The sequence below is a fragment of the Drosophila eugracilis genome, unplaced genomic scaffold (genome assembly GCF_018153835.1).
Source record: "Drosophila eugracilis isolate 14026-0451.02 unplaced genomic scaffold, ASM1815383v1 contig_353, whole genome shotgun sequence".
Lineage (NCBI taxonomy): Eukaryota > Metazoa > Arthropoda > Insecta > Diptera > Drosophilidae > Drosophila > Drosophila eugracilis.
Window position 1 is genome coordinate 464,479 of NW_024573209.1, and position 25,716 is coordinate 490,194.

The 25,716-nt window shown below is 38.3% G+C and overlaps 7 protein-coding genes across 10 annotated transcripts; 5 read left to right on the forward strand and 2 right to left on the reverse strand.

The window, feature by feature from the left end:
• Nucleotides 1-1,961: 1,961 nt before the first annotated feature.
• LOC108110642 lies at nucleotides 1,962-4,128 on the reverse strand. Its single transcript, XM_041818645.1, is given in 5 exon segments — nucleotides 1,962-2,060; nucleotides 2,124-2,300; nucleotides 2,302-3,150; nucleotides 3,152-3,641; nucleotides 3,700-4,128. Coding segments are annotated over 5 exon segments (2,016 nt in total). The 5' UTR covers nucleotides 4,101-4,128.
• Nucleotides 4,129-4,892: 764 nt separating this feature from the next.
• Nucleotides 4,893-7,016, forward strand: LOC108110424. Its single transcript, XM_017219491.2, is given in 4 exon segments — nucleotides 4,893-4,937; nucleotides 4,939-5,303; nucleotides 5,362-5,647; nucleotides 5,772-7,016. Coding segments are annotated over 4 exon segments (1,941 nt in total).
• Nucleotides 7,017-7,514: 498 nt separating this feature from the next.
• On the forward strand, nucleotides 7,515-9,534 carry LOC108110566. The gene is made up of 3 exons (XM_017219663.2): nucleotides 7,515-7,879; nucleotides 7,940-8,225; nucleotides 8,287-9,534. Exons 1-3 carry the CDS (start codon nucleotides 7,560-7,562, stop codon nucleotides 9,532-9,534), a joined length of 1,854 nt encoding a protein of 617 aa, XP_017075152.2. The 5' UTR covers nucleotides 7,515-7,559.
• Nucleotides 9,535-11,390: 1,856 nt separating this feature from the next.
• LOC108111215 lies at nucleotides 11,391-14,516 on the forward strand. Of its 3 annotated transcripts, XM_017220614.2 has the most exons (3): nucleotides 11,391-11,881; nucleotides 11,939-12,236; nucleotides 13,011-14,516. In XM_017220614.2, exons 1-3 carry the CDS (start codon nucleotides 11,445-11,447, stop codon nucleotides 14,265-14,267), a joined length of 1,992 nt encoding a protein of 663 aa, XP_017076103.2. In that variant the 5' UTR covers nucleotides 11,391-11,444; the 3' UTR covers nucleotides 14,268-14,516. The 3 variants fall into 3 exon arrangements, with proteins under 3 accessions (XP_017076103.2, XP_041674578.1, XP_017076105.2); XM_041818644.1 differs by lacking the exons at nucleotides 11,391-11,881; nucleotides 11,939-12,236 and adding an exon at nucleotides 12,465-12,671; XM_017220616.2 differs by lacking the exons at nucleotides 11,391-11,881; nucleotides 11,939-12,236 and adding an exon at nucleotides 12,753-12,801.
• A 562-nt stretch (nucleotides 14,517-15,078) lies between these two features.
• LOC108110423 lies at nucleotides 15,079-16,980 on the forward strand. The gene is made up of 3 exons (XM_017219490.2): nucleotides 15,079-15,305; nucleotides 15,363-16,354; nucleotides 16,442-16,980. The coding sequence occupies exons 1-3, from the start codon at nucleotides 15,079-15,081 to the stop codon at nucleotides 16,978-16,980; spliced, it is 1,758 nt and encodes a 585-aa protein (XP_017074979.2).
• A 576-nt stretch (nucleotides 16,981-17,556) lies between these two features.
• On the forward strand, nucleotides 17,557-19,718 carry LOC108111158. The gene is given in 3 exon segments (XM_017220528.2): nucleotides 17,557-17,883; nucleotides 18,137-18,428; nucleotides 18,430-19,718. Coding segments are annotated over 3 exon segments (1,863 nt in total). The 5' UTR covers nucleotides 17,557-17,599; the 3' UTR covers nucleotides 19,717-19,718.
• On the reverse strand, nucleotides 19,713-24,903 carry LOC108111159 (adenylate kinase isoenzyme 5). 2 transcript variants are annotated; one of them, XM_017220531.2, is made up of 9 exons: nucleotides 24,427-24,903; nucleotides 22,394-22,705; nucleotides 22,076-22,218; nucleotides 21,485-21,667; nucleotides 21,301-21,409; nucleotides 20,913-21,225; nucleotides 20,633-20,849; nucleotides 20,406-20,570; nucleotides 19,713-20,343 (listed from the first exon to the last, which is right to left on the reverse strand). In XM_017220531.2, exons 1-9 carry the CDS (start codon nucleotides 24,446-24,448, stop codon nucleotides 19,948-19,950), a joined length of 1,860 nt encoding a protein of 619 aa, XP_017076020.2. In that variant the 5' UTR covers nucleotides 24,449-24,903; the 3' UTR covers nucleotides 19,713-19,947. The 2 variants fall into 2 exon arrangements, with proteins under 2 accessions (XP_017076020.2, XP_017076019.2); XM_017220530.2 differs by having other exon boundaries at nucleotides 20,913-21,409.
• Between the last annotated feature and the right edge of the window lie 813 nt (nucleotides 24,904-25,716).

The window sequence follows — 25,716 nt, forward strand, 5'->3', positions numbered from 1 at the left end:
CTCTGCTGGTCAGGATTATGTGCTAAAATATCCTTTAAACTGATTAAATCTCTTCGTAGGCCCTCTATTTTCTTTATAAGTTTATTAAACAATAAATTTATATTTTTTGTAGAACTTTCCTTTGGCTTGTTGTTATTTAGTTTGGCTTTGCATAGACAAAACTTCTTGAGCTTTTCTTCTTTCAGACATTTAGATTCTATGGCATGTCTGTAAAGTCGGTCGAAAGTTTGTATGGAGGCACTTTCAATATTGCCACTAGCTGGGTTATACTGTATGGTAGCAAAAAAGTGGGTTAGTTTTGGTTTGGCTATAATTTGAATTCTATATTTTTCGAGTATGGTTCTTGATTCGGTTCTGATTCTGTAAATAGAATCAACTTTTTGTAAAGTAAACTCTTCACAACGATTCAACAGGTGATTACTTAGAAGAAACTTGTTAATACTTTTAACCAAATACCTTCCAAGGGGAATATTTAAAGGATCCGTTTGAGGAAGTCTAATTAGATTGCCACACTCGCAGTTACTATCCTTTAAACCCGTTTCTTCACAGCTGCGATTGATTGGCAACTCTTTAAAAAGTGAATGACATTTTGGACAACCCAAAGATCTGCTTAGCTTTTCGTTTTTATCTCTTTCTAGGTCCAGTATATGTTGTAGGGTAAGAAAAAGATCAAATGGTGATGTCAGGAGATTTCCATTCTTAGTAAGTTCCTGAATAATTTTAGGGTTTCTCTTACGAAATGAGTTAGGCAGCCATATAAAAAGCATTGGCTTGCATATATGATCACTGAAAAAGATCACAATAGATTCGTTGAACAAACCCAGCTGCTTAAATCGTTTTATATAGTCCAGAAAGCTATCTTTTCTTTGTTCTATTTCGGAAGCATTAGTCCAGAACAAACCAAACATTGGCTGCGAACTGTAAAGATAATGCTTCATGAACTGCTCAGCATAGTCGTAAACAAGGTTGGATGTAAGTATGGTTTGATTGCGTAATTTTGGACTATCTGAGATTGCTTTCAGCAGGGGTCTCAGGTAGAAGTCGGCAGGTTGTTCCCCCATCTCAAAGGAAAACTTCTTTATGACTGCAATATCCTCAGCAAAGGCAGTCACATAACCTTCCTTTTTGTAATTTTGGAATATAGTAGGCAACGATTGTTTTGAATTCAGATTGTCAATATCATTTGGACTATAACCAGTGAGCAATGCCATTAAATTCAGATATTCATTTTCACTGATGGTTAGGTATCTTTTTATTTCATAGAAATTTTCCATACTTTTAGATCCACGAACTTCTTTTTGTACTGATTGGAAAGCTGTTGCCGTCATTCCATTAAATCCAAATAGCAAGACATTCGTATGTCGCCGTTGTGTTCTTTTGAGGATTGCCTGGTATTTAGGGCTCACAAATAAAATGGGTTTAACCTGTAGAAGATCATTCATTTTACTCTTGCAGGTGGCGATGATAGCTTCCACACTTTTGGGTAAAACATCTCCATTTTTTATAGGGATTTCAACAGCTTTTTTCTAATAAAACAACCTTAAAGATGTTTATTTCTATATTTTAATTCCAAAACTTACTTGATATTAGTCTTCTTATATAAACCCAAAGCTATACTTTGATAGGTACAGTTAAAAGACTTATCCCTTGGCCTATTCTTAAGTTTAAGTAAACTTTTATGGGCTGCAGATCGGTCCAAATATAGCTCATATTGTTGTTTATGATCATTGTATTTATAACTAATGATATCTTTTACATTTTCATCCGTTTTCACCTTCCATTTGGGTACTGTACTCTTTTTTATAAAAGGTGTTTTCGTAGTTTCTAACTTTTTGCTTGTTAACTGTCCAATAATTTGAAAAATTATTAACATTACTAGAAAGCCTCTTCTAAACACCTTCATTATTAGTTATAAACTAAAACATTTGGTAGGTTTTAACTTTATTGAAGTTATAATATATTTATACCGATATAATTTCAATGTTTTGGTTGTTTTCTGGTTGCATATCTGGCAATTTATATAAACTATCATCTACTTTCTTCCAGATTTTGTTTTTCAGCTCCCACTCCTTGTTAAGTTTGATTTTTTTTAGTATTTCTCTATAGGCCTTGTTTTTGGCGACCAGCTTTTCCTTGACTTTAACTTTAGATTTAGTTTTAGCCTTAACTATTCGTTTTTTGCAAACACAGAACTTTCGGCCTCGCAATCTTCGCATGCAGTTGGAATCATTTTGATAGTTATTAAGGCGGTTTATGGACTCTACATTTAGGTATTCCAAAACTTGGTTTTTATGATTATAAGCGTGTGGTGGCCGAAAACCTTAAGTTATTTGGCTTGGCAGTAAATTCGACTCGATAAGTACTGCCATTTGTAAACTTCACATCCTTACGTTGTAGCACAGTTTTGATGGAGTTCAAACTTAGTTTGGAGCAGAGTTCCCGCAAATTGTTATGGTTGAGAAAACTATTAATACTGCGAATGAGAAGCTTTCCCAAGGGCAATTGCTTGACCTGCTTGTTATTGAGCATCTTATAGCTATCACAAGGGCAGTAGGTCTCTCCTATTCCAGCATCTGAGCAGGTGCGGTTCTCGGGGATTGGAGCAAAAAGTGTTTGACAGGTGGGGCAATCCACCAGCTTATCCACAGCTCGAGGCCAACGTTCTCCCAGTTCCAAAAGATGTTGCAGTGTCAGGTGAAGATCGTAGGGGGAAGTCAGGCGTTTGCTATTGATCCTTAAGGCTTGAACTATTTCGGGATGTCTTAGCCTAAACCATGTTGGCAACCAAATATATAAAATTGGCAGACTTTTCTCTATAAAGTCCTTATTTTTTCCCTTTTCTAATGATCCCTGATCACTGAAAAGTATCACAATATACTGGGAAAGCACATTCATTTTCTTAAATTTCTCCAGTTTTTCCAAGAGTTCAGTTTGCATTCTGTCATTGGCATAGGACCTTTCAGGGCTTATACTAATGCTAAAGCAAAGTCCGAACAAAGGCCGAGAGATGTTTTTGTGTTGCTTAACAAAATCCTCACAAAAGTCTAGGATATATCTCATATTTAACCGCCTGTCAATGCAATCTTGTCTTTTCTTTAACTCAAGATAAGGTCGAGCATAAAAGTCAATGGAATTTTCAGAAAATCCAAATCTTATCCACATTAAACATTGTCAAGTCGGACATGCCCTCACCATAGGCAGTGATATAACCCTTTTTCTTAAAACGCTTCCATAACAAAGGTATTGTCTTAAGGCATCCCAATTGTCTTTCCGATTGGCACTTCAGATTAGACCAAGTATGAGGACTATAACCTGTTAGCATAGCCATTAGATTGGGTAGAGTATCTTTACCCACCCTGGTGTAACCATCCATACTGAACCAGCCATTCGTTTTTAGATAATTGAATATTCTGGGCATATTGCTGTGAAAGTTGTTTTGAGATATTCCATCGATGCCAATCATTAGAACACTGGGTCTGCGATGCCATGAGCTTAGAGGGGTATATGACTTTTTAGGCTGCACAAGGGCAAAGGTATCTGTTTGAAGTTCCTCAGCCAGCTCATTTCGACAGGCAGCTGTCATGCCCTGGACATTACGAGGTACCAAATAGCCATCCCAAAAGGCCACTTCTTCACCCAAGCTGCTTAAAAGTAAATTACAAATTAAGATTTTTATCTAAGAAACTAAAATGTACTTACACAACAGGTTCTTTAGCTTTATATGTTTGATTTACCCTTTGGATCTCTTGGTAGCTGCAATTATATCCCCCCAAGCTGAGGGGTATATCCTCCAAAGCCCTTAGTCTCAATTGGGCAACAGAATCGTTAACATGTAAAACATATTGCTGGGTTTTCTCATCGAAACTAATGCTGATCAAACTCTCATCTGGGGAGCAAACTTTTTCATTTCTAGATATACTTTTTATATTTTTTATTTCCCTTGGGATATAGGGTATATGGCACTCTGATGTCTTGATATAATGTTCATGTTTGGTTTGTTGCAAAGAGTTTTGCTTTATTTTATGCCTTTTAACTGTGTCCGTCAAATGGCTTAAAAGGAGTAAATTAAGTACTAGAAGCAGCAAGCTGATAGGTGACATGTTTACTCTTAACTGGTCTTAATATGTAGTATTTCTCATGAGCTAAGTTAGCTTTTTCATGGTAAATTTCCATTTTTCATGGTGTTTATTCCTATATCACTGTGAAAAGTAAAATAAACATAGAAATGGTTAATAAGAACATACATACATACGTACATACGTACATACGTACATAACGGCGAAACACCAGGAACGAAGAGATAGAGAGTGGCCATCTGGCGAAGGAGGTGGAAACAACGTGGACAATGAAGACGAGGACGAGAAGATTGAAGCGAACGACGAGAGAAGTGACGAGAGGAACGAGGAGTGTTCGAGAAAAGTTGACGCCGATAAGACGTGCTCAAGAAGAGCAAATAAGGCGGAGAGACGACATTCAATTTAAATAAAATAAAAAAAAAAATAAGTGTAATTAAGTAATATAATATAAAAATAATTTAATTTAAATCAAACCCCACTTATATAAAATTTTAAAAAAGTAAATTTTAAAAATATATTATTTTACGAGTACACTTTTTGTTCTTAGAGCTAAACATTTCAAATAAATGTTAACTTTATTTTCTTTATTACTTTGCAGAGGATATGCTTATCATATCACTTAAGTCATTCTGTAATCGAACATTTTTATTATGATTCTTTATTAAAAAACCAAACATTTTGTTAAAGTGTTTCCCTCAATCCCTAGTTAAGAAGCGAAGAATATTAAATTAGACAGTGAAATTTATGTTTTCCCTTAACTTTTTTGTAGTAAAATTAAAAATACATGCAAAATATTACTTAATTGGCACATTAAAAATGGTGCGGATTCTTTCGAGCCCTTTTAAAAAACTTTTTTTAAATCCTTCTCATTATATCCTTCATAACACTATGGAATAAACTTAACTCAAAAACGACAGAAAAGTTCAAAATTATTGTGCGTGAGTTCCATGAAGGGGAAAAACTTTTCTATGTAAATTCAGAAAAGTGTAAAATGCCATATGTAAATCCCTTTAATGCTGAGTTCATGAAAATCAACAAACCCAAGATATTTATGCCCTGCACCAACGAGAGTGATCTTATTACAGTGAACTTTGATAAAGTTTATAATCAGTATGTACTACACATTAATGAGGAAGTTCTACATAAGCTTTCCCAGTCGAAAAGTAATGAGTTTTCCTGCTTTTACCAGAAAATTATTTACGGTCAGTCAGCGGAGCGCTACGATAAGTAATGCTAAATGATCAGTAATCTCAACATTCTATGAAATCACATTTTTTATTTACAGGAAAGGAAACAGAACGAAATTTACTCAAGACTATTTGGTACCCTTGGATGTCGAAGGGATGTTGGTGGAGTGTCGATCAGCGGACAACATTTTGCTCCTGCAAAAGGATGCTTTTACGTTTGTACAAAACAAAAAGATTCCCCATAGTTCCCAGAAAGATCGTAAAGCCAGTGTTATTATGTACGGCATAGATACGGTATCTCGAACTAATCTACGCCGGATGATGCCCTTGTTATACGAGTACCTTAGGTCACCAGGATGGTACGAAATGATGGGCTACAATAAGGTAAGAAGAATACCCCAGAAATTGCCCCAGAAATATCCCTAATGGATACTAAGCAGATCATTCCTGAAAATACTACCACTCCGATCAACTTGGATCTGAACTAACAACCTATTTCTCATTATAGGTGGCTGATAATTCATTTCCCAACATATTCGCTCTGTTAACTGGATATTCCCCGGAGACAGCAGAAACCGAAATTTGTGATACGGATCTTGATGGATGTCTAGATAAAATACCATTCATATGGCAGGACTTCAAGAAAAACGGCTATTTGACAGCCTATGCTGAGGATGAGGAGGTCTCCAATACATTCAGCTATAAGAAACCAGGCTTTGCCGTGAAACCCACCGATTACTATTTTCGCCCTTTTCTAAATGCCCTTGAAAAAGAGACTCACGTACAGTATTGCCCGGATTGTCGGAAGAAGTATTGTCTGGGTCGTCGATTGGCCAACAGCTATATCTTTGATTACTGCCGCCAGTTTATGCAACGATTTGTTGCCGATCGCCCTATCTGGGGAATGTTTTGGACGAATCACTTCAGCCACGACGACGTCTTCATGCTGTCCGCAATGCAGCATAAGATCTTAAATGATCTCCTGAATTTTGAGAAAGATGGAGCCTTCGAGCATACGATAATGATCTTCTTCTCGGATCACGGAGCCAGGTTCGGTCCAATGATGCACATGAAGGAATCTTTTCTGGAGGAGCGTCTACCCATGATGTTCATTTACTTGCCGCCTTGGTTTCGAGAGAAGTATCCTCTCTATGCGGAAGCTCTTTTCCAGAATCAGAATCGCCTTAGTTCTAACTTCGACGTCTACAATACATTAAGGCACATCCTAAACATTGATGAAGGAGTAGATGATACACAATGGGCATTTGACTGCCCACAGTGCCAGTCGCTCTTTCATCCGCTGCCAGAGAATCGCGGCTGTTCGGAGGCTGCCATAGTGGAGGCCTACTGTACGTGCCACAACTACGAGGTAGTCAAGGAGGAGCCATGGACCTGGCGCATGGCCGAATTGGTGGTGGATCGTATAAATCAGTACCTCCAGCTCAAGAACCTGAATAGCCTATGCAGTAATCTCACTCTGAAGTTTAGAAGTACTGAACAGAGAGTGGACAAGATCGAAGAGGATGAAAGCCTACCGAAAAGAATGCAGTATTATCATACGAGGATTCAGGTTCATCAGAATATGGCAGAGTTTTATGCCACCGTCCTATACAATAGGGAAACAGAAGAGCTCAAGATCAATGTGGAACATATCAGCCGTATTAATATATACGGTTCGGATTCAGAATGCATTAACAATAAGATCACCAAGTTGTTCTGCATATGCAGTTCAAAATTGCAACAAAGTAACTAAAACTTAAAAATGGAAAAGTCTGGTCAGGAAAATATTGAGAAAAAATGGAAACAAACAAATAGGTAGAAATAGTTCGCTCGATAATTAAAGTTGTGTTTAGCGAAGTTATTGTTATGTTACACCAATAATGAGTATCAGTAAATAATATTGTCAGTTCACACACTGTTGACCTTATTTCCTCGCTTCCAGCTGCTTATCGAAGTCAGTTGTTAGTGATAGCTTTACCAATAAAGATCAATTTTTTCAACTTAATAACTATCATTAACAGATCATTGACTGTTTTAACTAAGTTTTATAAATTAAAAATAAATATTTTGCTGTTTTTAAAAGTCATATTATTAAAGGTCTTTAGTTTAGACTCAAAGTTATCTATTTCTGATTTCCTTTTTGTATAGATATGGTACTCATCTATATTCATATTATCATATATCCTTAACCGTTTATTTTAGTAACATATTAATAATGAAGGAGAAAGTAGTCCTCACCCAAAAGGGATTTTTATGGTTTATTCCGATTTTCTGCCTTTTAATACTGTGGAACATAATGCCACTAGAAGAAAATGAAAATTTTATAATATATAAAAAGGAAAGTGAAAAACGTTTTTATGTGCAAAATTCAAAATGTGAAATACCATACGTAGAGCTCTTCAGTGCAGACTTCATGAAAACCTACAAGCCAAGAAATTTTACGCGCTGCTCCAATCAAAGTGATCTCATTACAGTGCATTTTGATAAAGTTTTCAATCAATATACACTTCATGTTAATGAGGAAGTGCTCCACAAACTGTCGCAGTCGAAAAGTAATGACTTTTCCTGCTTTTACCAGAAAATTATTTACGGCCAATCAGCGGATCGCTACGATAAGTAATGTGGAGAAATAAACGATCTTAACTTTCAAGAAAAACTTATTTTTTTTGAGTACAGGAAAGGAAACAGAACGAAGTTTACTCAAGACTTTTTGGTACCTTTGGATGTCGAAGGGATGTTGGTGGACTGCAGGACAGCGGACGAAAGGAGACTTCTGCAAAAGGATGCTTTTGTGTTTGTACAGGACAAAAAGATTCCCCACAGCGCTCAGAAAGATCGGAAAGCCAGTGTTATTATGTACGGCATAGATACTGTTTCACGAACTAATCTACGCCGGATGATGCCCATGATCTATGAGTTCCTGAAGTCCCCAGGATGGTTCGAAATGATGGGCTATAATAAGGTAGAATACGAGGAGTTTTAGTACTAGTATAATAATATAAATATAATAATTTAACTTTAAGGTGGCCGATAACACCTTCCCTAACATATTCGCTATGCTAACTGGCTTTTCACCAGAGACGGCAGAGGCTCGAGTTTGCAATACAAGTAAAACAGGATGCTTAGATGAAATACCCTTCATATGGAAGGACTTTAAGAAAGATGGCTATTTGACAGCCTATGCTGAGGATTCGCTGAGTATAAATACATTTAACTATTTGAAGCCAGGATTTTACTACAGGCCCACAGATTACTACTTTCGCCCCTTTCTTAATGCTCTGGAGAAGGAAACGATGATCCAATATTGCCCAAGTTGTAAAATGAAATACTGCCTGGGTCGTCGCTTGGCCAATAGCTACATTTACGATTACTGCCGTCAGTTTATGCAACGATTTGTGGCCGATCGCCCAATCTGGGGAATGTTTTGGACGAATCACTTCAGCCACGACGACGTCTTCATGCTGTCCGCAATGCAGCATAAGATCTTAAATGATCTCCTGAATTTTGAGAAAGATGGAGCCTTCGAGCATACGATAATGATCTTCTTCTCGGATCACGGAGCCAGGTTTGGTCCAATGATGCACATGAAGGAATCTTTCCTGGAGGAGCGTTTACCCATGATGTTCATTTACCTGCCTCCATGGTTCCGGGAAAAGTATCCCCAATATGCGGAAGCTCTTTCCCAAAATCAGAATCGTCTAAGTTCAAACTTTGACGTCTACAACACCTTGAAGCACATCTTAAATATTGAAGAACTAAAAGAGGATACCAAATGGTCCCACGACTGCCCCCAGTGTCAGTCGTTATTTTATTCGCTGCCCGATAAACGCGGCTGCTCGGAGGCTGCCATACCGGAGGCTTACTGTACGTGCCACAACTACGAGGAAGTTAAGGCGGACCCATGGACCTGGCAGATGGCCGATCTGGTGGTTGGTCGCATCAATCAGTACCTCCAGAGGAAGAACCTACAGAATCTTTGTAGCAATCTCACTCTGAGGGTGGTCAACATCACCGAAGAAAGAATGCTTGAGCTGGATGGAGACGTAAGCCCTATAAAGGGAATGCGACATTATCACACCAAATTCCAGGTTAATCAGAATAGAGCTGAGTTCTTTGCCACCACATCCTACGATAGAGAAACGGAAGATCTGGAGATCAATGTGGAACAGATTAGTCGTACTAATTGGTATGGTTCCGATGCTGAATGCGTTAATAATAAGATACATAAACTATTTTGTGTATGTTTATCAAAGTTATGGATAACAGTTTGATATTAATGATTCGATCGATACATTTTTTTTATTTAAGTAAAATGAAATGTATTTTTAAATTGTCTTTTCGTTTGGTAAACTAAAAATACAGCCAACATTTGTCACATACATACGCCTATTTATGAAATAAGACTAATAATCCCTCTTATTTTTGTTCCAAAACGATTTCCTTATCTGTGGAAAAGCTAATGGCAAACTTTATGTTAATTGTTATCTGAAATTGCCTTTTAAAATTGGTTTTTTCATTAATCATGAATTTAGAGGCGGTATTTGTAACAAACTGATTGCCATTTATGTAAAGTAGATTTGACCTTATCTTAGAAACTATTACACTCAAAGGAAATGCCTCTTTGGGTAGCAACAGAAGTTTGTCCAATATCCAATGACACACCCACAATTACACCCTGTGCTTCCCGAAATTACCTAGAACCTGACCTTGCCCAACAACAACAACAATTCCGAATATCTTTCAGATAATTGGCAGAGTAATGTTTAAGTGCGGTCTCGAGCTGGTAATTAGTCGTGTACGTTCGTTGTAGAGGTGGAGAAACATCGATGCGAACATCGATGACATCGATGTTTTCGAAACATCGGCAACATCGATGTTTACCGGAGGAACATCGATGTTTTTTCTTTTCTAAGGCACATTGATTGATTGGCGAATTGTAAGTACATATATAACTTAATTTAATGGCTACGCTTATAAAACGTTAGCTTAATAATACTTCTGCGATCCGGCATCTTCGTGCGAATCTGAAAGAGTTTTCAGTAAAGCTGGACAACTTATAAGTGAACGTCGCACGCGGCTATCATCGACCGTTGTCGATAAGCTCCTCTTTTTATACAAAAACAAAGATGTAAATAAATACACAGATACATATGTATATGTGTATATGTGTGTATGTGTATATGTATATGTATAAATATACATATATAGTAGAGTTCGGAATAGTAAGTATAGTAGGAATATCACATTATCCAAAAAAACTATTATTTTCTTTGGATCATGTATGTATATATTGAAACATTGATATAAAATTTGTTTTTTTTGTTATTATTTACAAACTAAGAATATGACAATATACCAAAGAAGTAGAACATGAATATCATGAACAGTTTTATTTTAATTTGTTTTTCTTTTCGTTTTTATTTAATAAGTGATTAATAAATTGGATATTTTTTGTTGAAAATTTGACTTTTAATTTTTAAACATTACAAATTAAAATAAAGTTTAAATACATTAAAATAACTGCACATTTTTTTTATTTAAAACATCGATGTTTCATCGATCGTAAACATCGATGTCCGTGAACATCGATGTTTCTCCACCTCTAGTTCGTTGTTCATTGTGATAACGAAATGTCATACATACGAGGTGTGTTCAAAAAGTAAGGTGACTCTTCAAATTTCGCGAATTTCAAATTTTTCGATTATCGAAACCTTTTAGAAGTTATACGAGGTGTGTTCAAAAAGTAAGGTGACTTTTCAAATTTCAAATTTTTCAAATTTTTCGATTATCTTCAGTTTTGGGAACAAGAAAAAGTCACATGGGGCCAAATCCGGTGAATATGGTGGCTGAGGCATTATTGTGGTGTTGTTTTTGGCCAAAAAATCCAAATCCTTTGATCCATATTTTTCGATAGCAAAAAATCGCCGAGCTCGCAAAACAACTTGTAACTTTACGCCTCTCACAACCAAACAAAAGAGGATGTTCCATTGAAACTTGGTACAGATGTTAGGGAAGAGTGTACCAATATAACAAAACAAAAAAATCGATAATCGAAAAATTTGAAATTCGCGAAATTTGAAGAGTCACCTTACTTTTTGAACACACCTCGTATGTTGGTACAATTCTTCTGTGCTCCGTGATTTCAGTTCAGTTGGAACGTTTATGTTGTCGAAGGAACACCATGGAGTCGCAATTTCGTTTCACTCATCCGCTCTACAAGATCCTTGGAATGCTTTACTTGTTGATCATTGTGGGTTATCTATTACTTCGGTCTAATAATCTTTCGTATTCGGATGTTAAACTTGTTTCAAAAACAACGCGATCGCGAGTTTCACTCAAGCCGGAACTACAGAAGTACTTTGTGAAAACCTCAAAATGTCAAATCCCCTTCGTGGATCCTTTTAACGATGAAGTGATGAAAATCTATAAACCACAAACCTTAGTCAGGTGTTCAAATGAGAGCGATCTCATTTGGACTGAATATAACAAAAACATAAAGCGTCATGTTTTGCACATTGACGATGAAGTAGCGTTTAAGTTACTCAATAATACCGAATCGGAATATAATTGCTTTTACCAGGAAATCAAATATGGGAATAGTGCGGATACTTATGATAAGTAAGACAAGTTCCCGTAATTGCAAAGAAATAGTTATCCAATGTTCCAATCGCATAGTCTCGGGTTAAAGAAGTACTTTACCAACGGTTATGTGGTGCCGCTGCATGTGGAGGGATTGATCGTTGAGTGCCAGACGGCTGAGGATCCGAAAGTGGTCCTCCAGAAGGACGCCTTCATGTTTATACAATATCGGCCGCTGCCCAAGGATCTCAACCAACCTCGGTCTGCCCGAAAGCCGAGTGTCATAATGTACGGTATCGATTCGCTTTCTCGGATTAATTTACGCCGCACTATGCCAAAGGTTTTCAATTTTCTCCAGGGTCCCGGTTGGTACGAGATGCAGGGATATAATAAGGTAAGCAATAGCTAAAGTTTGCAAAGATGGGGTTTCAACATATTCATATTTAAATTAAATATACATATTTAAATTAACTTCTTACTAAAAAGTCTAAAGAAACTTCCTTTTAAAACTTTCTCGGCAATAATAATATATGAGCTTTGAATTTTTCAAAAATAATTTTATTTTTAACACAAAACTCAGTAAACTAAGTATTTTTTTTATATTTCCAAGTCAAATAAATTAAAATATAGTGGCAACGCCAGATCACAAGAAAAAGATGAGTAGGCAAGGAAATGTCCACAAATAACAGTTCTCAAAAATCATAAGGGAGAGATAGACTATACAATGTTAAGCTCGCTATGCTTTCCCAAAAGCTTTGAGTGCTCGCGGAGATATTTCACTAGCAATTTTTCGTATTCCTCTTTCCGCCTCATTCCGTTACTAACTGCAGTATAATTTGTTCTTCTTTTTTCCTTGAAAACTTGCACCGGAAATAATTTGTTTATAAATTTCGTATGCAATAAAGAGTTTATTTCGCAGTGAATGATCGATGCGAGTGTTTGATTTAAATTTTGTTCGAGTCAGTAAAATAGAGTAATTAAAATGATCCACAAAACATGGACTCATTATTGAACAATAAAATAATGAACAATCCACTGGAAATAAAGTCTTAATTTGTATAAACATTATTTCACAATTTATCAACAAATTTAAGGCTATAAAGCCCTGCATGCGCATTACCTTTAGGTTGCTTTTGTAAAAGTGTATTTTCTTGTCGAATTTTTTCAGGTTGCGGACAATTCCTTTCCCAATATCCTCGCCATTCTCAGTGGGTATTCTATTAGTGCGGCCAGGGAACAGGTGTGTGATACTGACGTGAAGGGTTGTTTAGATGATATGCCCATGATATGGAAGTACTTTAAGAATGCCAGCTATTTGACAGGCTATGCAGAGGACGAGAGTGATTCGAATCATTTTAACTATATGAGACCCGGCTTCACCAGAAAACCCATGGACTACTACTTCCGCCCAATGTTGCGAGCACTTGAAAGCGAGATGGATGTGTATCGATTGCCGGAACATGACTATATGCGATATTGTCTGGGACGTCGAATTGCAAATCGTTATATTTACAACTACGGTCGCCAGTTTGCACAGCGTTTTGTCCACGAGCGTCCAATTTGGGGAATGTTTTGGTCAAATCATTTTAGTCATGATGATACTTTCATGCCGTCGTCCATGCAGGAGAAGGTTCTTGGAGACTTGCTCGATTTCCATGAGGATGGGGATTTTGAGGAAATGATTATGATATTCTTTGCCGATCATGGCACCCGCTTTGGTGAGTTGACTACGTTGAAGGAAGGATTCTTGGAGGAACGGCTGCCCATGATGTTTATATACCTGCCTCCCTGGTTCCGTGAGACATATCCTTCCTATGCTCAAGCACTGGAACTTAATCAGCACCGGTTAAGTTCCAATTATGATCTCCACAATACACTGAAGCACATCGTCGAGATTGGGGGTATTCCAGATGGGCCAGAGCTACCCAAGTCCTTCGACTGTCCCACATGCCAGTCGCTGTTCTATCCTCTGCCCGAGGATCGCACCTGTTCTCAAGCAGGCATCGTCGACCACTGGTGCACCTGCGAACCATACCTGCTTCTCAAAGATCAAGAGTGGACAGAACCCATTGCCCATAGTGTGATCGATCGGATGAACGAGTATTTTGTCCAAAAAAATCTAAGCAAACTATGCAGCAATCTAACCCTAAACTACATCCATAAGACTGAGATTAAGACGGGTCTGGATGTCAATTGGTATGACGAAATAAAAGAGGTGGAGACCTCTGTATATCGTATCAAGTTCAAAGTGGAGCAGAATAGCGCTGATTTCCAGGCCACCGTTGTCTATAATAATTCCACACAAAAAGCTGAGGTCGATGTGGAGAAAATCAGTAGAACGAACTCGTACAAGGAGGACTCCACCTGCATCGACGACAAACTGGCCAAACTTTATTGCATTTGTTTCAGTGACCTCAAGTCATAAATATCTCAACATAGAAATTTCTGTTTAAGTTATCATTAAGTGTAGACCAACATAGTTTTAGGGTGAAATGAACTCAGCTAATTTGTCGTCAAGTAGAATATACACTAATATATACCCTCAATTGATAGGTATAATGTAAGAACTTAGTAATGTTCTTGTATGTAATAATGGCAAGGCAGAAATCAATCTGTTTATGTTATTAAGGTAATGAAATAAGGATTTTGTAGGAAAATATATATTAAAAATCCATAGATTGGTTTTCCGCTAAAAGTTAAATTCCGACAAGACGATTTATATTTACCTTTTGGGAGTGATACTATTAGCTTGAGGATCAATTATCATCAAATAATATTAGTGAGAACAAGCTATTATTTTAATCATCATCTTACGTTGAAGAGTCTTTGCCCTGCATTTAAGGTTTAAGATTCATTATTTTGCGAAATTAAATTCAAAAAATTTCGAAAATCTCTTGATATTACAAAATATTGCTTAATACATATTTTCGAACCAAAATTTAAGAACAAAGTGAGTAACGCCTAACAAAGCAAAAGTAATTTCCTAAAATTTACAGAAAACAATCATGTTTCGATGTAATGGCCGAAAACTATGCCTGTGCTTGGTACTTCTTCTGGTGATTTTTATATTAGCAAACCAAAAGTCAAGCAATTTCAAAGAAAAAACTATAGATAAATCATGGCAGATCAATATCGAGCCGTTAACCCGGTTCAACTTTAATTATACTGAAGAGACTTTGTGGGCTGCTCCGAAAAATGTCTCCGAGAGCTTCTGCGTCCTCAGTCCCAATTGCAAGATGCTAAAGGTCAATCCGTTTGCAGAAGGCTACCCCAAGTGGGAACCTCTCGAGTTCAAAGTCTGCACAAATGAGCCAAGTTTGGTCAGTGTTATCTACGATCATGCCAAGCAACACTACAAACTGCATCTTAATGTGGAAGTATCTTTAAAGCACTTTTCACATTTTTCGGATTTTGGATGCACCTATACCGAGGTTGTCCCCGGACCAGCAGACGTTCTTGCTTAGTAAGATGGATGTTACAATCGAAAGGCAATAAAAAATTTACATTAATTCCTTTTCAGTCTTAAATCTCCTGAATACTTCCACCAGGACTGGATAGTTCCCAATCATTTTCTGGGTGTGATCGTAGAATGTCATGAAATGGCTAACAAGTCAAGGATTCTTCAACGGGATGCCTTCTCCTTCGTTCAATATCCAAAGAATCGCAATGAGAAGAACGATCGAGAAAGAGGTGGAGAGTATCCGAGTGTCTTGCTCTTAGGAATCGATAGTATGTCGCGCATGAACTTCCGGCGGAGCATGCCGCTGACCTCAGACTTTGTCAGCCAAGAGGGATGGTTCGAGATGGAGGGATATAACAAGGTTGGCGAAAATACTCTGCCCAATTTAATGGCCTTACTCACGGGTCGTACTCCAAGGCAATGGCGAAGCAAATGTGATGTGAGAGAGTCCGGTTGCCTGGACAGTCTTGTATTTCTGTGGAATCACTTCCACAGCGCCGGCTATCTAACAGCCTATGCCGATGACTCGACCTCCATCTCCACCTTCAACTACTTGAAGATGGGATTCAAACGTCCTCCAGTGGACTTTTATTTGCGACCCTTTTTGATGGCCATTGAACAAACCTTGAAGTATTTTGACTTTAAATATTGCATTGGCAGAAGGCACAGTTTTAGTTATGTTTTTGATTTTGCCAAGCAGCTGATAGAGCGTTTTGTATTTGAGCAGCCAAAGCCCCTTTTTGGTGTCTTTTGGACGAGCAGTTTTACCCACGATGATTTTCGTGGTGGTGCGAATTTGGATCGTCTATTTGTAGGCTACATGGAAGAATTCAAGAAGCTTAGACTATTCGATAGATCTATTGTGATACTTTTCAGTGATCATGGCTCTAAGCACGGACCTCTGGTTGAGCACTATACCGGCTTTCTGGAGGAGCGCCAGCCCATGTTGCATATTTACCTACCACCCTGGTATCGAAGGCGCCACCCATCGGTGGAGAAGGCTCTGATTTTGAATAGGAATCGTCTGAGTTCTAATTACGATCTCCATCTTGGTATAAGACAACTGATTAAGCAAATTCAACCAAGGCTACATTTTAGTAGACTTGTGAAGTGTAACTATTGCCGATCTATCCTAAAAGTACTTCCTAGTGACAGAAGTTGCTCGGATGCAGGCATTCCCGATCACTGGTGTACTTGCCAGCCCTTTGTAGGTGTTCAAGTCACTCTTTTCATCACGAGTCTTGCCAAATTGGCTGTTAGTCGGATGAACAAATACCTGAAGATGCTGAATCTCGATGAAGATTGCCAGAGTCTTAAGTTAAGTGCAGTTCTAAGGGCCGACCGACAGTTGCACTTCAATGAGTCGGGAAACGAAATGGCATCTCCTAATAATGTGGACACCTATCGGCTTGTCTTTACCACCAAACCGAACAATGCTAAATTCAGATCCACAGTTTATAGCAGAGAGAACAATGAAATCGTGACCATTCAGACTGAAATGATTAGTCGGCTCAATTCCTATCGCAATGAGTCTCATTGCGTACAGGATGCTCTGGCCAAGAAATTCTGTTTGTGCTACAAGGATCAGTTTCGGAAAGGGAAGGGAGCCTTAAAGGAAAGAAAATTAAGATATGTAATACAGGAGAACGAGGACGACTTTTATGACGAAACTAAATAGATTAATAATATTTAAATAATCTTTTGTATATTTGGTGGTTTTTTTTATACTATTCCGTTGACTTTGATTGTAGTTTTTGGTCCAGCGTTCGTTTTGATAGCTGTCACAATTTATGTAAAATTTCATGTTGAGCTCCGGAATATGATTAGACGCAAAACAATGATAAGGATTAGAAAGTTTATAATTATATTCTTTGCGCTACTTTTGGTGTTTATATGGTGTAATCATAATAGTTCCATCAGGAAAGAGAGCCATGTTGAGAGCGTTACTTTCGTGAAAGTTATTCCAACTAGTCAAGCTTTCCCAAGAAATATTGCCACATGGGAAACCCAACGATCGTCTATTAAGGAGAAAAGTGGATTCCGGAAGCTTAGACTTCCTTGAGAAATATCTCCAAGTCGATGAAGATCATAAAAGTTCCATCAGGGAAGAAAGCCATGTAGAGAGTGGTACCGTCGTCAAAGTTATACCAACTAATCAAGCTTTCCAAGAAACAACGCCGCTTCAGAATGCCAAGGATCGTTCATTAAGGAGGAAAGTGGATTTCGGGAGCTTAGATATCCATGAGAAGTATCCTCAGGTTGATGATGATAAGTTTAATGATTTTGAAAAACGCAAAATGCGATTACGAAACCCACTTGGCCGTTATTTTGTGAACAGTTCCAAGTGCCGTATGCCCTATGTGGATCCCTTTTCCAGCGGGGTCTTAGCTACCCTTGAACCTGTAAAATACAAGACGTGCAGCAAGGAAAGTGATTTCCTTACCCTGAACTTTGATTTAAATCTGCAGCAGTATAGTTTGCATGCAAATAAGGAAGTGTTATCTAAGTTTTTACCTTCTAAGGCCAAAATGAGCTGCCATTACAGAGGGCTTTCAGATGATATTGATGGAAAAGCGCTGAAGTAAGTTTATATTATAATATTTTGTTGCTTTTCACTATAAATTGTAATATATATATGTGATATGGCTAAGAGATATCCTTAATTTCAATGGTAGAAAAGCTTTCTTAGTTCTTAAAACCATGGCACGCCTTTTAGGTATGCAACATATTTTGTAAAAATCTGATATCTCATAGAACAATCATGTGACTAAGCAGTATTTTCCTCTTAAATTTATGATAAAAATAAATATTTTATCTTTTCATTTTGAATATAGAAAAAGCTTCCAGCAAACTGAGGTTTTAAGCACCAAACTAACTGGCATCATAACGGAGTGTCGCCTAGCTGGAAACACCTCTGAGATTTTTCAACAGGATGCATTTCCTTTGATTCAGATACCTAATCGAACGTCAACATCAGATTCCCAATTGGTGAACAAAAAACCTAGTGTTATAATCCTAGGACTGGACAGTCTTTCACGAATGAATTTCAAGCGCACGATGCCAGGAACATCGCAATTTGTGAAAGAACTTGGATTTTTCGAGATGGAGGGATACAACAAAGTGGGCGACACCATGTTTTCCAAATCTCTGTGCCATTTTTGCTGGTGAACTCTCGGGAAAGCAGTGCCTGGAACGTTATCCTTTACTATGGAAGAAGTTTAAGGAAGCCGGCTATATAACAGCATTCGCAGAAGACATCTTGCGATCATCGATCTCTGTACAGACTCCAAGCGATTATGAGCTTCGCTCTTTTCTAACACAGATTGCCGAATCTATGAGTATATATCGAAAATTTGGTACCGAATACTGCATAGGTAGACGCTTAAGCTTATCCTATTTATACGATTTTTGTATGCAGTTCACGGAGCGCATAATAGAGGAGCTAGATCACCCGGCCTTTGGTTTATTTTGGAGTTCCTCCTTAACACGTAACTACCCGCTGGGAGCCATTATCCTGGATGATAAGTTCATGGAGTACTTGGAGCTAATGCGAAAGCATAAGGTTTTTGAGCGATCCATTGTGATTCTAGTCAGTGATCAGGGTCAAAAGGAATCAGACTTTGTCAAACTTCCAAATGCTTTCCTCGAAGAAAGACTTCCCATGTTGCATATTTATTTACCGGAATGGTTCCTCATTGCATACCCAAAGTACGCCGAGAATCTGCATCTGAATCGCAATCGCCTGACTTCTCCATTTGACCTCCATAATACCTTAAACCATTTACTAAGTCTCAACACATCAAATACTAATGAATTATCTCCACTGCAATACTGCTCCACATGTCAGTCCCTGTTCCATTTGGTTCCTCAAAATCGCAGCTGTGACGAGGCTGGCATTGGAATGAATTGGTGCGCCTGCAACGAGTTTGTTCCCCTGCCCAACGATGACAGATCATACTTTTTGGGAAAACTTCTTGTTTTCCACATCAACAAATGGATGCTGAAAAGGCGATTCAATCGATTCTGCCAGAGATTGCAACTTCTTGAACTGGATTATATGGAAGAAGCGATTAGTAATGACGATGGCCAGGAAGGGACTTATAGCCTAAGGATTCGCACCTTTCCCATTCAGGGAGTTTTCGAGGCTACGATTCGGTATAGGGAGGATCTAAATGATTTTATTGATTTAAGAATGTCGGATATTAGTAGCATGATTAACTACCATAAACATTCGATGTGCATAAATGATAAAATGGCAAAGAAGTTCTGTTTTTGCTATCCAGACAAGTTAAATGAAAATATGAAGGTGTGGAAGAGCTTGAAAAGAAAAAAGTTCGCCAAACAAACTTCTTCTTTTCCTTCAGAAAATGTAACATTGGAAAATCCTTTAATTCCATTCCTTGATCAATCTTGAACTTCTTTTAGCTTTTATTGAAATTTAATTTACGGCTACCCCTAAGGCACTCTTAGGCTAAGTCTAGTGAAATAAAATATTGAATTGAATTCTTCTAACTCTTAATCTAGCCGGACTAACATACGCATTGGTCCCTCGAACCGCATTCGAAAATTCAACAAACCTTCATTAACAATACACGCTTAGTCTAGGTCCATTAGAAAACTATAAAACTTTGATTCCCTTGAGAATCTACATGTACGAATCAACCGGATATCTTTCGGCCTCCTCGAGCATATGCCGGAAATCAACGGGCACGGGTTGGCCTACCGGTCCAGTTCCGGGTCTGCCTGGAACATGTCCATTCATCATCTGCCCCTGATGCTTGCCACTGCCCAAGGCACTTCCTCGATTCTTCAGATGACCGTTCATCATGCTCACATGATGACTTATTGTGGGCACTGCTCCCGGTACATTGGTCTCCAAATCATGGAGAATCGCATCCGTTTGCTCGTTTCGCATCATTTGATCACCCACAGTGGCCGTGTCATCCGTGTCATCTGTTTTGTTCAACAAACGATGGATGTGACTTCGGATGAGGCGCTCGAATTCACGCTGTACAGATGGACTATCAGTGTCTCCATCAACCTGGTGGATAGGTTTTTTTTTAAATTTTATATTTTAAAGGTTTTACTCTTAACTAAACTTACAATCTGCAAACGATTGCTGGTATCGAGAATCTTCAGCATGGGCAGGGTCTGCTCACGAAAGAGCTCCAATCGCCGGCGAAATGAGGATACAGTGTCATCTATACGTCCTCTGCCTAACTGAAGTTTCGAGCAATCGAGCAGGATAATAGGAGGTCGTTGTTTGTACTAAAAAATAACCAAAACATTTTTAATATCTTTAAAAGTTAGTTTGATAATCTATAACTTACCTTATTCTCAAAGTACTTGACCTGCTGCAGGTTCCTGGGATACCCATCTATGATGATACCAGTTCTATCTCGTAACTGGCGAAGATTGGTTTCCAGCAGCTGGTTAAGGGATTTCTCTGGGGCCATATCCCCAGCGGCCAAAGCTTCCTTGACAGCAAAGCTTTCCGTATTGGCACGTGGTGCAGAGTCGGTAATATTGCGTAAGAGACGACCGACACTACAAAAAATTAAATAAATTAATTAGTTAACTAAATCTAAAAGTAATCACATATCAACCTACCTGATATGAGACCAGCCAGGATTGAGACCAACAGCTTTAAGACAAAGTGTGGCTTTATTGCTGCCCGGACCGCCGATCACCCAGATAATGGGTGGCAGGCCTGATTCATCTGATCCAGCATCCGGTCGCAACTTTGGCTGTTGAGTGATCACAACACCGCTGTCATCATCAGCACTGGTGGTTCCCGTTTTCAGGGTTGCAACACCTCCATTTGGTCCACCATCGATCCGTTCGATGGCCAAATCTCTGGCCAAAACGGTTCCCGTTGTCTCGGCATTGGTATTGGTCCCGTTGACTTCTGCAATTTGAGTCGCTTGTTGGGCTTGACTTGGTGCGGTGTCTACGCTAACTATACTGCCGGGTATATCATGTATCCCTCTGCCCATACCTGTAACTCCATTCATCACGGCCTCTTGGTTCTCGAGGGTGCTCAGTATATCGAGGACAGCGGTGCGAAAGTCTTTGTACACCTCTGTGGGAGCACGCTCGCCATTAACCTTTAAAAGTGAAACAAAAACAATAGAAATTAATAAATTTTTAACCGAAAAGAAAAGAATATTCTCAATACTCACGGCCAACAACATGTCGCTCTGATCAAAATAATCGGCAACTGGCATCACATTTTTAAAGAAATTTTCCAATTCCATTTTGGCTAAGGAGAGTACTACATGACCTAATTTGGCCCCATAATCGATTTGCTTCTGTAGAACCGATTGACGCCAGGATATTAGGATCACGCCATTCACGACTTGAATCTGAAAATAATTTCAAAAATCTATTAATCGAAGAAATGATTTGGGAATTATATTCTAAGGGTCAAAGAATATGTCCTTATATGCCATGGTTACGTGACTGGTTGTTTGGAACACCCTAAGTTCCGCCTGCTCCAAGTCTGTCCAATTAGCACTTGCATATATAATAGATAATGGCTTACTGTAAATCCATGGGAATTATGGCCGAATAAACACACTGTCGGCGACCATTTCCCAGTTAATTAGTTCAAATAGTTCAGCAGCAATTTACTGGGCAAATAAAGTGTGCGGTAACAACAACAACAAAAAAAAAAAAAAAAAAAATGGCTTCATAATAAATAAAAGAGCTGATGGTTGGTGGGGAAGACAGCGCAAATTAGTGGCGTATTGCCGTATGGGTGGGAAAATTACCTTCTCAGAATACTCGACAACGTCGCGCATTGAGCGTGGATATCCAGATATTAGGTATGCTTTGGCAGCTGGAGCCATTTTCATTTCCAACATCAGCACCTCAGTGACTGTTTTCGACGATAGTTGCGAAAAGTCCTGCATGTCTAAAAGGATTATAAAGTGAAATGATATGATATATGAAAATTACAATGCCTAAAAGTATGCAACACTATATAATTATAAGTCTAAAGGACTTTAGGTTTCACTTTTTCTTGTTATCAGATGCTCTTAGCCATCTTTTTAGGTGTTCTTAACACTATAATAAAATATTTTCCATACCATTGCCCATTGCATATTGCTGCAGCAGATCCATCATATTGATGTGCGTTACACCGCGTCGCTCCTGCATGAAAGTGTCGCAATGGGTGACCTTGCCACTACCTGGGCCGCCTAAAACAAATATCACTGGCACTTTGGGCGGATCGAATTTGATTTTTCCAGCATTTTGCATATCGATACCGCCGACATTGGTAGTACCCAAATGTCCTATAGCCGCAGCTGCCTCCAAATCGCCAGCATTTTGGGCATTTCGATTCCGTGTAAGACTCCAATCGTTGCCTGGTTCGCCGGTATCTTGTGCCGCGCTGGCATCTATAAAGGTTAGTTAGTTAAATTAGTTATCTATTTATATATGATATTATCAGATATATTTAAACTTCCTAAGACAGTCATCCTGACATAATAGTAGCGGTGGTTAACCCTTTTTTAATCTTTGCCTAAAACTTTTTTATTTTTTCCCCTTTTTTAACATTATTTATGGAAATCCCTTTGAAATTAGATATAAATATATTCTAAACTTTAAATTTAATGTGTAAAACACTTACAAAATCTTGCACTTCCGTTTTTAATAGCTAGTGACCATGATTTTCTCACCGTGTGGGAGCAACAGTTGAGCCTCGACTTAAGTGCAGAAATTTTTCAACCGGAAACCGGATGTGTTGGCAGGTTAGCGCAAGGAAATGCACGGGAGAGTGGGGAGGGGGGTGTAGAAAAAACAAGGGCAGCCGTAACGTGCCAAGTTGGCATTAGCCAGCCTTCATCGAGGCCGGAAGTAATTTGCCAGAAGTAGGAAATTAGTGACAGAAGCACACGCACTCAGCAATCAGAATGGGCAAAAAGGATCGAAGCAAATCGCAAACCCAATCATTAAAACATGTTTAACAATTATTTAATTGTATGGCAATGGTATCTAGTATAGTATGGCGTCACCGCTGAATTCATTCATGGAAAATCAGCTGCTACTTGGCGATTATATAGCTTTAGATATAGAACCCAAACCACAGCCAAACCCAATTGAAAATATTTTTGTATATTCAGTTAGAAAACCAGTTCAGCGTTGTAACATTTTTATTGATTTTCCTGCAGTTTTATTTAATTGACATGTTTTGTTATTGTTGCTATCCCTTTTCGTCTCGGGGGTTTCCCTTTTTATTTTCGTGGTAGTCAGTCGGTCGTGTTCCTTTTTCTCTTTTTTGTTTTTGTGAGTGACGCGCATTTCAGGATTTATGTGTATTAGCTTTTGGTGGTCAACGAACATGCCCAAGGACCTGGCAGCCATGGAGGCCAATGGGTCCAAGTTCCGATACAAATTATAGCGTTGGGCAAGGTCTCGATTTTGATATAACCCCCGAGTACATATATAAAATCATATCCCTCTATGCATTGCAAAACCGTTTTGTCACAGATAATCGCTTTTCTAAATGATTTTCAAACCCAAACTAATTGCAGTAATTTCAATTGCAGCTGTCCTTTGCATTGTGTTCAATTGAATATGTCACAGGGGGTAGGGCTTAGAAGTTCTGTTTAAATAATAAAAAGTAAAAATGATATTAATGTGGTTTGGTTTTGAAATTTCTTGTAGTTCGTGCTAATCTTCATTGATATGAAAAGATACGGCTGATATATGGGTAATAGTTTTTGTGGTGTAGCTCATTTTAACATGCATGTTTTACATGATTTTCTCATTATTTAAGTAATTAAGTTTTCGTATCTTTACCATTAATAGTGGGCTTTCGCTTAAATAAATGCTAAAAAAATGCCTCAGTAGGTCTCAATTTATTATGAACCCCAAAAGTATGCTAAAAAGCATTACTAGCCTTCTCCGATCAACTAAAAATCGTTCTTTTCCCCTCCTCATTTGTCAGAAAAATCGTTGGCAGAAAGAGAAAATAGCTAATGAAAACTTGTATATTGTATTCCCGCTGGCGTGTTCACCTGGGGCGACTCATTAGGGTTCTTTTTACTATCTTTGGCCGTGGAGAGGCAAAAGGCTAATCTTTGATTACAAATCTCCTGCATGTGGCATTACTCACCTGTGTCTAAACAAATACCCATTATCCATTCGGTGGCCAGTATAGCTGAATTTTCGCAATTGTGTTTTCCCTACCGCACACCGTACTCACACACACACACACACACTCGAGTTTACACACTTACTCCCTACTACCAATATAAAGTTGCTTAAATCGTTTGAAAAAATATTATTATCAAGTACTTTAGAGGGAGTTGTATATGGAAATTGGTAAAATTCCACAAATGTTTTGCACTTTGTCCATGGCTACGGTTAAAGGTATTCGCCCGATGTGTATATGGTAGATATATATATATATATATTATAAATATGTGTACATTTATTATTGGTATCTCTGGGATACTTGTTCTCGCGTTTTATCGTCGGCAACACGCACAACAACGAACTACTACATGACGCTGCCGGTTTTGGTGTTTTGATTCCTGCATTAGCCGTTCTGATTTACCGAGGGAGTTCATAAGTTCAACGAAAACGAGCACGTACGCCTCGACGAACGTCCGAAACGAAACTGAGTTTCGAAATTGACAACTGACTCGGTTTTTACCTCTACGGTTCTACTACGAGTTCCCCTGGTCACTTTTCCAATTAATGAATACTTTATGAGTTCCAGCAGTTTCGTACCCCCCGAATGCAGTTCCAGTCGCGTGGGTGGTTCTTTCGGTCGGGATTTCCTTGTCCCATTGGAAGACTCACGCACGACCTTAGAAAGGGTACACTTATACCCCTAGTGCCCTGTCCATCCAAAAATCCACCTCACATGTCTGTGTCATTCATTTCGGCGGGTGGCGCCATTTGTTTATGCGCTCCAAACAAAGTGTCCTGAGTCCTGGAGCCAGCGGTGCGTTTCTCATACATCCTTTATAGGTATGAACTCTCTCTCTCTCTCGCTCTTGCTCTTTCTCAGTGGTATATGGAACGTTTTTTTAAAACATTTTCCCGGTTTTTTGTTATTGTCAGTGCTGGTGTCCTGTCGTCTATGTTGTTTGTTGTTGTCAGTGGGGCTTCTGTTTTCTGTTGGAGCAAATAAATCCCCTGACTTGCAGCTGTTCAAGTCAAGAGGCCAAATATAAGAGTTAGGTGAGGCTCGCAAAAATAGTTACAGGTTAGATAGTAGATAAATAATTTAATTTTTAAAAATATATATTTATTTGAATTATTAGAAAACTTTATTGAAATTAGAAAGTAATAGTTTTTGGCCGTTTGGAAAGGTAAAAGTTATAAATTTTCTTTTAAATTTTATATTTATATTTTAAGTAATCTTGGAGAAGAGTTAAATAAGAAAGTAGAAAAG